Consider the following 13,230-nt stretch of genomic DNA (forward strand, 5'->3'; position numbering starts at 1 on the left):
GAGCGAAGGGTTGATCCGAGGGGCTTACCTAAGATTTAGTACGATCACCGCTTCCAGATAGCTTTTCACCTGGATTTCTACTCCAGTGTGATTCTCACCAGGAACCCAGTGATTGCCAGGTCTCAGTGGATTGACTGGCAATATATTAGAGAGTTGCAGAAGGCCTCAGTTGATCATGCCATTGCCATCTGCCAGAGCACAGGAGTTTATGAGATCATGGAGTTCTAGCATGATTGGAACACAGAGGTAGTAGCTCAGTTCTATGCTACTCTGTTTGTTGAGGAGGATGAGAGGCGGATGCACTAGATGCTTGAGGGCCAGTGGTACAGTGCTGACTATGATGTTTTTGTCACCCACCTTGGCTTCTCAGAGGATGATCTCCAGAGGGACAGGATCCACACCGAACAGGTGTTACCTCCTGAGCAGCTCTCATATATGTATCCTCCTGGTGGTGAGAGAGGAGTAGTGGGGAAGGTTCTAGGTCTTCACCCTACCTACAGATACCTAGACAAGATGTTTAGGAAGACTATTGACCGCAAGGGTGGAGACAAGGGCAACATTGCTGATTACTCTAGGAACCTACTCCACAGGATGGCACCTGATGCTCGACCCTTCAGCGTGTTTGATTTTATTTGGTCCGAGATCAGGAGTGTTGGAGAGAGGCCTCTCAAGGGCTATGGTTTTGCTCCTTATATCATGCATATGATTAAGCAGGTGACAGGGCACACATTCGAGTATGATAAGATTCACAAGGCCCTAAAGATTATTGCAGATCTGCTTGAGACAGGGTTACCTCCAGTAGGACCAAGAGGAGCAGCAGCAGCACCAGAGGCAGATGCACCTAGGAGTGGTGCACCAGTAGGAGCTTCACCTTCACCATGTGCTCCTTCATGTTCTACTTCATGCCGTGGCAGTCCTCCCTCACCTATCCGTAGGCTTTTTAGCTCCATATTTGGGATGTGCCAAGACATCCAGACCAGGCAGCAGAAGGACAGGGAGGCTAGGAGGAAGGATACTCGAACCTTGAAGCAAATTGCTTCTAGGCTTGAGCTTGATCCTCCTAGGTCTCCACTGTCAGATGAGGCAGCTAGTGAGCAGGAGACTGAGGAGCAGCAGCAGGCCAGATATGACAGAGAGTATGCTGAGTTCCTTCAGAGGCAGCAGCAGCAGACACCTAAGCACCCTGACACTCTACCACTTTAGGCTCATGTGCCTACTCACTCTCAGCCATGTCCCAGCACTACAGACGACTATGCTACAGATTGGTGAAGTGACCTGATAGGTGGTGGCGGCTACTATGGCTCTGGTGGCTATGACCCGTCTGGTGTGGGTGGTTCTCGTCCAGCTGGTGTTGTATGCTCAGATGACGAGGATGCTGGTGATGATGATGATGAGTGATCTCAGCCTTCAGTGACAGCTTGTAGCCCCTTTGTCCTTAGTATGTCTTTGTTGGACCTTTGTGGTGATAGATGATAAAGGGGGAGAGAGACTAATTAAAGCTTCAGTATAGATTCATTTGCTTACCTTTGTACCTGAAGATATGTACTGCAGGCTGTAGTTTGTTTTTGAGCTTCATTGATGTATCTTGGATATGAGATAGATTGTATCCTGTGAGAGATGAGACTTATGCTTTATCTATGTATCTCTTGAGACATTATCTTTATCTATATATCGTGGTTTCTAGACTTGAGAAACTTTGTAATAAGTGCTATGTGTGAATTACATATGTCATATTTATTTTCATAAGGACTATGCATGTTAGAATGAAAATATTTGATGTGATGCCTTTCTATTTATTCTTGCGTGATATATCTTGTCATATGCATCATGGTTTCTCTTTGTCACACACACATGCACCCCACGGATGCAATGATTTAGGGGGAGTCTCCTATATGTTTTAGTATATGCAATTGACATTTGAGGTCATTTTGTGAATTCTAATCATAAGCACATATTAAGGGGGAGCCTCTCATAAATCATTGAACCCAAAAGTTTAAATGTTTATATTATTTTGTAAACTTTAATCAAGTTGTCATCAATCACCAAAAATGAGGAGATTGAATGTGCATCTAGCCCTTTAGTGGGTTTTGGATGATTGAATGACAACGTGATTAAAGGACTAACCCATTTGCTAAGTGTGGACAGGTAAAAGGTTATCTCATAGGTACTTAATGAAAGCCAAAATGATGTGTTGTTATATAAACAATCTAGTTCAAGCATAAGACAACAATGCAAATGGAATTCATGCTAAGGCTTAATTATTGTGGGATTTTCATGTACTATGTGAAAGCAAGCTCGTGATTATTAGTTAATGAGACATGAGGGATTGCATATGGATTGGTCTCATATTTGAAGCTTGCTAGATTGAAATTAAAATGATAACAATACATGAATAGATGATTCAACACAAGATGTGACTTGATGGCTTGAGATGGTGAAGATAGCAAGGAAAGGCTTCGAGGTACTAAGCAAGGGTGAAGGGCAAGCGATGGCTTGGTGGCCGAAGAACCTAGCTAGGGTGAAGAAGAAAGTACTTGCATTTAGTTGAGGTACTAATCAAGCTAAGATGGTCATATTGATGTGAAGGATCAAATCTATAATGAAGTATTTGATGGAAGTGACTTGATACATTTGGGGTTATTCAAATTTGATGAATGGAATCAAGTCCCATGCTCAAGATGGCTATGCTCAAGTGAAAAGATCAACATCAACATGTTAGCACCCTTACTTGATAAAGATTGGAAGGGACGGTATCAATTCCAAAGAAATCAACTCAAGTGGTATAAATTCATTTTTTTCCTTTGATCTTGAGTTTAATAGGTATGTCGTACTATTAAGAGGGATGCATCATATTGATAGATAATGTTTCATAAGTGCTCAAGCCAACCCATGTGAGTTTTGAGTATTTGAGCGACAAAAGAGCTAACTGATTTCTTGCTGGTCTGGCACTACCGGACGTGTCCGATATTCATACCGGATGTGTCCGATATTTATCTAGCAGCTGTAAAATTGTTGTTCTCGGATTGGTTCGTCGGGAGTTCCGACGATCGGGAGTCCCGACATGGGTCGGGAGTTCCGACGTCTCGCACTTCAACTGACTTGGAGGGTTCACTGTCCTGGTCATACCAGACATGTCCGGTATTCATACTGGACGTGTCCGGTATGGATGACCAGAAGCCAATGGCTAGTTTTCAAAAGCCTTGAGGGTCGGGAGTTCCGACGGTCGGGAGTTCCGACATGCGTCGGGAGTTCCGACACCTCACTAACTTTAACTCAGTTACATGTTTTTCAAATTTGCTGAGGGTCGGGAGTTCCAACATAAGTCGGGAGTTCCGACTGTCGGAAGTCCCGGCATTCTTCGGGAGTTCCGACGCCTCACAACATCACTATAACTTAGTTACCGTTGGCGCAGTGTGAGTCATACTGGACATGTCCGGTATTGCAACGGCTATAAAACGGCTAGTTTTCCAAGGGGGCTATAAATACCCCCAAGCTCCACCTTTGGAGGCTGCTGATTCTGCTGAGATAGACACACATTTTTAGCCATGCTAACTCTCTGAAACCCTCTCTTAGTGAGTGTGTGATCCAAATTGCAAAATCAATTTGTGGGTTAAGAGAGAATTTGAAAAAGAGAGCAAGCCACCACTTGAGCACTTGTGCATATTGTCAATCTCATGATTCGCATTTGTTACTCTTGGACTCTTCGGTCCTAGACGGCTAGGCGTCGCCGGAGAGCAACCGAGAGATTGTGGTTGCTTCGGAAACTTTGTAATGGTTGATTCCGCCGCCTCAGAATCATTTAGTGGAAGGAGGAAAAGGAGTTGGAAAAGACTCCGGTTAGAGTGACCTTCGTGGTACCATCTAGGGCTGACCTTTGCTAGGTCGCCCGCAGCCCCCTCAACGGAGAGTAGGACTCGAACGAGTCCGAACTTCGGTAAAACAAATATCATGTCTCAATTTACATTTCATTCGATATTTGTGTTGCTCTTGCTCTTGTGCAGGTTCTCTGTGCATATTGATATCTCTAGTAGGTACCTGTAGTCAGGTTTGAAGATAGAAATCGAAAGGAGCAAGTTCGGGGCCGTTCTGCAGAAACCGTGCATATCGGACACGTCCGGTATTCATACCGGACACGTCCGGTATTAGAGCTCTGTGCTGAAAATATTTATTTTCAGTTCTAACTTTGTGTTGCAGGGTTATAGCTTCTAGATACATTATTTATACCTTGTATACTCTGTGGCTAACTTGTGAGGGGGTGGTATTACTCTTCTTTGGAGTTTTCAATTTGTAAACTCCCTTTACTAATTATTTCCGCATTTAAAGGTGTTAATTTTTAGAAACGCCTATTCACCCCCCCTCTAGGCGGCATCCTAGGTCCTTTCAGTCGACGGGATAGGCAACATCTGGCTACGGCTCTTAGGACCGCGACTCCGAACTCGCGTCGGCTAGATAGGCGACATCCGGCTATGGCTCTTAGGACCGCGAGTCCGAACTCGCGTCGACTGGATCGGCGACATCTGGCTACGGCTCTTGGGACCATGACTCCGAACTCGCATAACAGCTTCACTAACTAAAACTAACTCTCTCAGTCCACGGCGAGCACCGACGCCTAGGACTACTCATGACTCCATCTTACCTGATCCCACGGCGCGCACCGACGCCAAAGATCAAACTCTGTTGCATCCAAAACTAAGCTATTTCTGTTCACAGCGCGCACCGACGCTAGGGCTTGTTTCAAAACTAAAAAACTTCCTCGCCCGATCCCTGGCGCGCACCGACGTCGGGATCAATAAGTTCTGTCTCAATCCAATCCCCGCGCTTAAAAACACCTCGGCTGCACAACGACGCCATGGTTAAACAAAATTACGTCTTAAAACTCAAAGCACGCGCACCCACGGACACCACACAAAGAACCCCCCAGTCGGTTCCGCCTGAACCACCCGGGGGCTCGGGGGCTACACCCGCAGGTGCGCTCGCGCGCACCCGCCATCAAAACGAAAAAATCCCCCGGACGATTCGGCTCGAATCGCCTTGAGGCTCGGGGGCTCCTGTCGGGTTCATAAACCCAGGGTCCCTCGAGGACCGGCTTCCACGCGTGGGCTCGGCCTAGGAAAACGACATATAGTTCATGGGCTGGCCCAAAAATCTAAATCACAACGGACCAAAAGGGTAGTCCGATCACCGACCGGAAGGTCTACCCTTAAGAACAAATGCCTGTTCGTCAACTTCTTCAATCCACCTCTCCAACCGGAGCACTCGCTTCAGGCACTAGCCGCCTCCAAGCAGTCTCTCCAATCGGAAGGCCTAGCCCAAAATGCTGCTTCCGACTCCGACCCCGTGACCGGGGCTCGTGGGAACCCTGCTCACCACTCTTCTCCAACCGGCGCACTGAGAGCCGACTGGGGCCATCCGACCAGAGACACCCCACTCGGAAGGAACCAAAAGACGTGCGGAGAAAGGCAAGGCATGGCTCACAAGTCAAAACCACTGTACCAGGGACCATACCCTGCACAAAACAGTGCTCTGCAGCCACCCTGACACAAAGTATTGTAGGGGCCGCTAGAAACTCCCATATGGTAAGCCCCCCGCGTGTCTCTAGACATTGATCGCAGTATGGGCTCTAGGATTTACCATACCGGGTGAACATAGCGCGGCTCCTCACATGCCACTAGGCATCAAGAAGTATTTTGCAGGTACTGGCGTCATCCTTCCTGAAGAAGATAGCTCGACCTTCCATGCACATCTGACATCCTACAGCGACATCAACAGTGTTGGGGGCGTCAACCATTATCCAGTTTCCATTACCGTAGGCAGCAAGGCTTAGAAACATCCGTACTCTCTCCCTCTCACCTATAAAGCCATCCCCTTCATCTATAAAGGGGATGCACTCCCTCCAACGAGAGGGGATCGACTTCTTCAAGCTCAGACTCACTAGATCGACATCAACACTCCTAACTGCAGGACCACCCAGTTCCGACTGCAACCCTTCCGGTCGGAGCCAACCGAACCTCTTGTACACCCCTTCCTTTCTCCTTCTCGTTTGTAACCCCACTACAGACTTCGAGCACCTGGGTTCGGGAATAAAGTCACCGACCGACCCACACTGGACGTAGGGCACGTTGTCTGAACCAGTATAAATCCCGTATCATTGAGTGCTAGGCCACCTCCGATCACAACGTACAGTAAAACTACAAATATTTACTAGTTGGTCACTTTCTGCACCGACACTATGACAGTTTTGTGCGTCACGTGTGAAAATTCCATTTCAACCGGCAACGATTGATAAACTCCATTTCAATCGGCTATGGCCGATAGAGTTTTGATTTGTTGCTTTGTTGTTGTTGTTTTTATTGGTTGTTTTAGTCTATAATAGTTTTTGTTGTGCTACTTCTTGTTAATATATTTGGCAGAATATAATTGACAGCTATTCAATATGATTCGTTTAAAACAATAATAAAAACTCTGGTACGTCACCGTGGTTTGCAAGTGCATCTCGGGCCGCAGGACGCACTGCCCCGCGAGAACGGCGACTTCGGAAGCATGACCTTTGTCGCGCGCACCGCGTCGTCGCCTCCACGCCGATGACTACTCAATGCGCAAGAAGAGTACACGAGAGAAAGAGGGAGCGCCACGTCCGTGTCCGCCAGCAAGGGATTAGGCTAACTCGGTCAACGGCAAAATTAAGGCTGGGGCCGATTTTGTATGCAGAGAAAATGATCATATATACATAGTTAAAAAAAAACCAAAGACATACTAGCTAGCGAGCTAGCGTCGGGATCATGATTGATAAAAGGCACAGTGGTGAGAATCATCATGATTGATAAAAGGCAAAGTGGCGAGAATCCCAGTTGCACATTCATTCTAGTGGAGCCTAACTTTGAATCTTTGATAAGCGGCGTCCGTCGACCGACCACTGTGGAAGTGGAAGATAGGGTAGGGGATGCGCACTCCTGCTGCATGAAGCGTGAGGCCTCAACGACAAAGGTGAGTGAGGTTGTAGACTGTAGCTTCGGCCGCGCATGCAAGAGCGGACCGACCATCCTGTTACTGCGTGGAGTTGATGCTGTCGGCTGTCGCATCATCGGCCGCGATTCCACTGAATGAGTGTGTGGTTCCACACGGACAGCACATGCAAAGCTCGCGGTTCTATGCGGTATTGCGGATCGTCTGTCGCACGTACACTGGGGGCATGTTTAGTTCCCCTCCAAAATGTTAAATTTTTCAAGATTCCTCGTCATATCGAATCTTTAGACGCATGCATGAGGTATTAAATATAAATAAAAAATAAAACTAATTACACAGTTTAGACGAAATCCACGAGACGAATCTTTTAAGCCTAATTAGATTATGATTGGACACTAATTACCAAATAACAACGAAAACGCTACAGTAGCGTTTTGCCAAAAAATTTGGCAACTAAACTGGGCCTGGGTATAGGCAGCCGCTGACCAGCCGACCTACATTTTGCATTTGTATGTACTCGACCTACAGCCGCAGGCATATTTCTTATTGCTGATCGTTATAAAACTCATTGCATTACAGCATGTTTTTCCTATTCCACTGAATCAACGGTTTGGAGAACCAACATACAGGGGGCTAGCACCTAGCAGGAACGTGCTACGGCGCTGATCTATTGCGATGTTCATGTTCGAGAACGACAACATTCTCATAAACGTGTGCCCTGGACTGAAACGGACGACGATGATCGAGGATCATCAGATGGCGTCGTCGTCGGTGGGCATCCAGTACCTGTTAGTCAACCAGACGCCATCGGCGACGACCTTAGCGCCGTCATGGTTCCGGTGCCACGAGTAGTACGCATGCGTCCGGTTCCTGATCTCCAACGTCGCATGCCCGAAACTCGCCTCCCGGAACGCCGAGTACCCCGGCTGCGGGCGCGTGAAGTTATCCGCAACCCCCTCAATATTGCCGCCGTCCCCAATGGTCACGTACACCGGCGCGTCGGCGTTCCTCACCGGCGTGGCCTTGTCGTTGATGATGTCGTAGGCGACGTTGGACACGCGGTGGCTGCGCTCGTACGAGTGGACGTGGCCGGCCAGCACGACGTCGACCCTGGCGTCGACGAGCCACCGCTCGAACTGCACCCGCATCGTCTCCCCCTCCATGTAGTGGTAGTTGTTGCTGTTGTACCACGGCGAGTGCATCAGCACCACCAGCCACGGCGTGGTGGTCCGGTCCACGCGCTGCTGCAGCTCCGCCTGCAGCCACGTCCACTGCGGCGTGTACTTGCCGTAGGCCGAGTAGGAGGCGAGCACGACGACGTGCGCGGAGGCGATCTTCACCGAGTACCAGAACGGCTCCGTGCTGCCCGCGGCGCGGTACGGCGTCGGGTACCGGTGCGTGAACGGCTTGAAGGGGGTCGTCTCGCCCAGCTCCGGCGCGAAGTCCAGCTCGTGGTTCCCCGCCGTCCAGATCCAGGGTTGGTACGCCGCGCTGCGCTCCACGAAGCGTGCCCATGTGTCCCACCGGTTGTTGTCGTGGAGCGGGTGGTTGTCGGCGTAGGAGAGGTCGCCGACGTACAGCACGGCGTCGCCGCCGTTGGCCTCGTAGTGTGAGAGCGTGGTGTTGGAGTCGAACGTCTGCCCGAGGTCGCCTGCGTTGCATTGCATTCTTCATTAGTCAGTCAGTCAGTCAGTCATGGGCCGGGTCAGCAGAGTCAGAGTCGTCGGCGGCAGCATCGTCAGTTGTCAGGCACGAGATCAATGATATGATGGACGTAGAGCATTCAATGAATTTGGTGCTAGTACGGCCATGTTTAGTTTCCCAGATTTCCTAAATTTGGTACTATAAAAAAAGAAGATTCTCCGTCACATTAAACTTGCGGTACATGCATGGAGTACTAAATGTTGACGAAATCAAAAACTAATTGCACAGTTTGGTTGTACTTCGCAAGACGAACGTTTTGAACCTAATTAGTTAATGATTAGACAATTGTTACCAAATAAAAACAAAACGCTACAATATAGCTACAGTACCTGGATATCCGGCGGCGCCGAAGCCGGCTTCAACTAAACATGCGTTTACTAATCCTACATTGGTAGGATTAGAAAAGTGCCCCCCGGTCAACACGGCACTCAGGCTTGATTGCGTGCATTATTGCCGTTGACGTCCAGATGGCAACGGGCGGCAATAATGACACTATGAGTACAGTGGTAGCAAAGATTCCCTTTTTTTTAAAGATATAAAATCATGGCGGGCACTAAGACATTCCGTCTGTTCGCTTTATGGTTTCAGCCAAGCCAACAGTATTTTTCTTTCACAATAAACTAGCACCAGCCGGACTTATCGACCCAGAAACCAACTAGCGAACAGGCTGATTAGTTTAATCTACAGGATTTCAATTCAATGAATTGGTATAGTACTACAGTAGTACATACACGTACTACTAGTTTGGTAGAATTAAAAAAAAAAGAGCCAAATCTGAACACACATTTTTTTTACAAGGTTTGTGAATCCCTGCTCGAGTGCTCTACACGGCATGGAAGCTTGATTCCACATTGCGATTAACGTCCAGATGGCAACAGCCGGCAATGGCACTACCATGCATTACAGTGGTAGCAAGATTCTTGTTTTTTTTTCCCAGATAAAATCATGGTTGGGATTGGGACACTGGTATATATAATATACTAATCTGGAGTGGTAAATAAATTAGTGGTATTTTATGGGACACTGACCATTGGATGCTTGGGGAACTCGTTTATGGGAGGGATCTCATCGAATGCAGATTCCAGCTAGTACGTAGGACTATTCAAACAACCTCGTTTATGTCGACCTAAGCTGTAATTTCTACTACTCCCTAGGTTGAAAAAAAATGTCATTCTCATCCTTTTAGAAATCAACCAATCTCAAATTTTATTAGATATATATAAGAAGTAAACAAATAATATTTATTATAATTGATAAGTATAGTTGTATAAATAATGAAGGAAATGTATTTTCACAGCAAACGTATTTAGAGATACTAGGTATTGATGCTATTTTCATATAAGCCTAGAAAAAATTTAACGTAGTCTAAGATGATATTTTTTTTGTGGGGGAAGAAAAGAGTTGGAACGAAACAATGATGGGAGTTTGTTACCGATGAGGCCGAACTTGAAGGGCGCATCAGGGCCCGGCTTGGGCGGCGTGGTGAAGGAGAAGGTCCTCACCGTGTGGCCAAACCCCATGGCGTAGTGGTACTTGGTGCTGTGCTGCAAGCATGGTCATCCATGGCGGGGCGGCCATTAGTAATTACTAGCTAATTAGCAGTTAGCTAATATAGCAATTCATTCATGGCCTAGCTACCTAGTGAGGTCATCAGGTTGCATATTTCTTTATTGATTCTGGAAAAAGCTACTAAATGCATAACATATGGAGAGGCCTCCTGGGCTGTGGAGGATCGTCGCATGGATCCGAGTATCGATCTTAGCAACTAACTGACCAACCAACCAACCAACTAACCTTGAGGTTTTTGAGGGTGCAGTGGTGGATGAAGCCGGAGGTGTAGTTGAAGTAGTCGTAGCGCGTGTGTGTGCCCTCGGCGCGGTGCTCCATCTTCTCCGGGTCCGGGTGCTCGCCGAACGCGACGGTGGTGTTGCCCAGCTCGCTGGGCGTCACCCACGACACGATCATGGCCGTGCCCTCCTGGTCGCCCAGCGTGATGTGCACCTGCGTTCATGCCCACCCATCGATTGTTGAGTTAGTGCTCACTGGTGGCTGATGGGATGGGATGGGATGGAAAAAGAAAAAGAAGGTATGCGAGCGGCCAGGACGGGAGGGAATCTGATCCGGCACCGCCGCACCACACCGGCACGCTACGGCGGACCTACCGTACCTGCTGCGGGGCATTGTACCCCGGCGGGACGCGGAAGACGTCGGCGTCCAGCGGCATCTCCACCGTGGCCTCCAGCTTCCGCCGGTACGAGCTCGTCACGCCGGCGTCCGCGCCGCCGTCGCCCAGGAGCACGAGGACCGCCAACAGGAGGCCCACGCGCACGCGGCGGCGGATATCCCCCATCATTGATGCGCTCTGCTCGCCTTCGCTTGCGCTGCTACTCTGCTCTTCCTGCCCTGCTTTTTTCTTTGGCCTTCTCTCCCACAACACAACTGATTGGAGTTGGAGATACGATATATAGAGAGAGATGCAACAACTAGACGAGTCCATGGGCTGGGCTGGGCTTCGAGATTACCTAGCAACTGTTTCGAGTGGAGTAGGGCCTTGATTAGTTAGCGAAATTTTTTAGGAAATGGTACTGTAGCATTTTCGTTGTTATTTGGCAATTAGTGTCCAATCATAGTCTAATTAGGTTTAAAAGATTCGTCTCGTGAATTTCGTCTAAACTGTGTAATTAGTTTTATTTTTTATTTATATTTAATGCTTCATGCATACGTCCAAAGATTCGATGTGACGAAGAATCTTGAAAAATTTTGCAAAATGAAGTGGAACTAAACGGTACCTAGGTATTGCGTAGAATGCAAAATTTGCGGGGAATATCCCACGAATTGTGCTTTCGCATAGGGCAAGTCTATATATATAGAGAGAGAATAATTTATTCTATAGCTACCTTGATTTACGATAATGTTTGTACCGATAACATGAATATGCATTTACGATACTCGTGTTACGACAACTCATCGTGATATTTACCATAATGTTATAGTAAATCACTTAGTAAGGAGTTACTGTAGTCTCATAAATTAGCATAGTAATTATCGTAACTCAAAATGACCACAGAATAAGTTATTCTATGACCAGCCGCTGAACAGTAGTTCTCTCTATATATATATATATTCTCGTACGTCATAGTTGACATGGATGGATTATATAAAGAAGAAGGGGGCATATTATATGATAATGATTAGCAGTTTAGCACGCCTCACGCGTTTGAATGTGGACGGGGGAGTAGCAAACAGTTGACTTTGAAGCGCAGTTTTGGACCATTAATGATCGCAAAATGAAGGCGAGTCGAATGTTGCGTCTCTCCTTGTTCTCACAACAAGGACCGGACAAATGTATGTATATATCCCCGTGGGCCAGCCGTGTGAAAGCCCGCGCAGACATATACCCTCTATCTTCCCTCCGCGGTCCGGGTCGGATGGCGATGGCGATGGCGATGGCGATGCTGATGCTGATGCCCATTGCACGCCCATGCATGACTTAAAAGAGCATTTTTTTAGATAATGACTTAAGGAGCATATATATCGTTATCAGTACACTGCGCTTTATTTGGGACGACAATCTTGAGGCCAAGACTCCAATTATTTCGGCTCCGTTCGCTTCGCTTCAAAAACAAGCCGAAACATTGTTCCGGCTGATTCATTGTGAGAGAAAAACACTGTTACAACTGAAAAAACAAGCTGAAAAAGACAGATTATAAGAGAAGCGAACATGTTCTTCTTTTGTTAGAGCCCCAAAATTTGTTCCCCATCCATTTTTTTTGCCCACTCCCAAAGTAGCATGTGGAGGAAAAGAAGAGACCATCTCTAAAAATACCTCAGATTTAACTTCTAAAATATCAAAATTATAGACCCACAATGATTTTTTTTGGCGGTTTCCTTTTTCGAGCGATCTCTTTCGTGGCACCGTGAAACCCTTCGCGCCGCCGCCGATTTGCACGTCGTGTCCTAGGCGGCAGCCAGGGACCCGACCCCTTCAGCCTGCAGGTCCCTCTCCTAACCGGTAGTGCCAGCCTTTGGCAGCCAGGCACCCGCCCCATCCAGCCTTCAACTCCCCCTCATAGCCTTTGGCAGCCAGGTATATATGTGAACGTATACTACTAGTATTCGCACGCAGGGACTGATTGATACGCATGTACTCGTCCTACCTGATCCCTGCCCATCCATCCATCTGCGTTGGCAGCCAGGGGTCCTAGCCACGGCCAACGTAGCTAGGGGCGCCTAGCCACGGCCTCTGCTAGGCCAAACGCGGCTGCGGACGGGCCTTCCCCTGCAGGAGGCGGCTGCGGGCGGCTGTGCCAGCTACTGCCGTTGCCAGCGACAGCCATGGACTCTAGGCGGCGGCTACGGAAGGCCGGAAACCCTAGCAACCGGTAAAACAAAAGTAGAGGTGGAGAGGACAAGTAGATCCATGGCATACCTGAACCTTAGGTCGGCGGCGTCGAAGAACCTTTGCCCTGGAAGGCTCCTGAGCGATGGCGCGAAGGAAAGGAGGTGCGGGAAAGAGTCGCGGTGTCGCGTGGGAACGAGGAGACAACGCGGGGAAGAGCGATG

At 48.1% G+C, this 13,230-nt stretch overlaps 1 protein-coding gene across 1 annotated transcript; it reads right to left on the minus strand.

Annotated features, from left to right (window-relative positions):
• Positions 1 to 7,469: 7,469 nt before the first annotated feature.
• Positions 7,470 to 11,112, minus strand: LOC136508476 (purple acid phosphatase 2-like). The gene is made up of 4 exons (XM_066503157.1): positions 10,835 to 11,112; positions 10,462 to 10,668; positions 10,100 to 10,211; positions 7,470 to 8,614 (listed from the first exon to the last, which is right to left on the minus strand). Exons 1-4 carry the CDS (start codon positions 11,018 to 11,020, stop codon positions 7,716 to 7,718), a joined length of 1,404 nt encoding a protein of 467 aa, XP_066359254.1. The 5' UTR covers positions 11,021 to 11,112; the 3' UTR covers positions 7,470 to 7,715.
• Positions 11,113 to 13,230: the final 2,118 nt, after the last annotated feature.

This window comes from Miscanthus floridulus, chromosome 15, assembly GCF_019320115.1.
Source record: "Miscanthus floridulus cultivar M001 chromosome 15, ASM1932011v1, whole genome shotgun sequence".
In the NCBI taxonomy this organism is placed as follows: Eukaryota; Viridiplantae; Streptophyta; class Magnoliopsida; order Poales; family Poaceae; genus Miscanthus; species Miscanthus floridulus.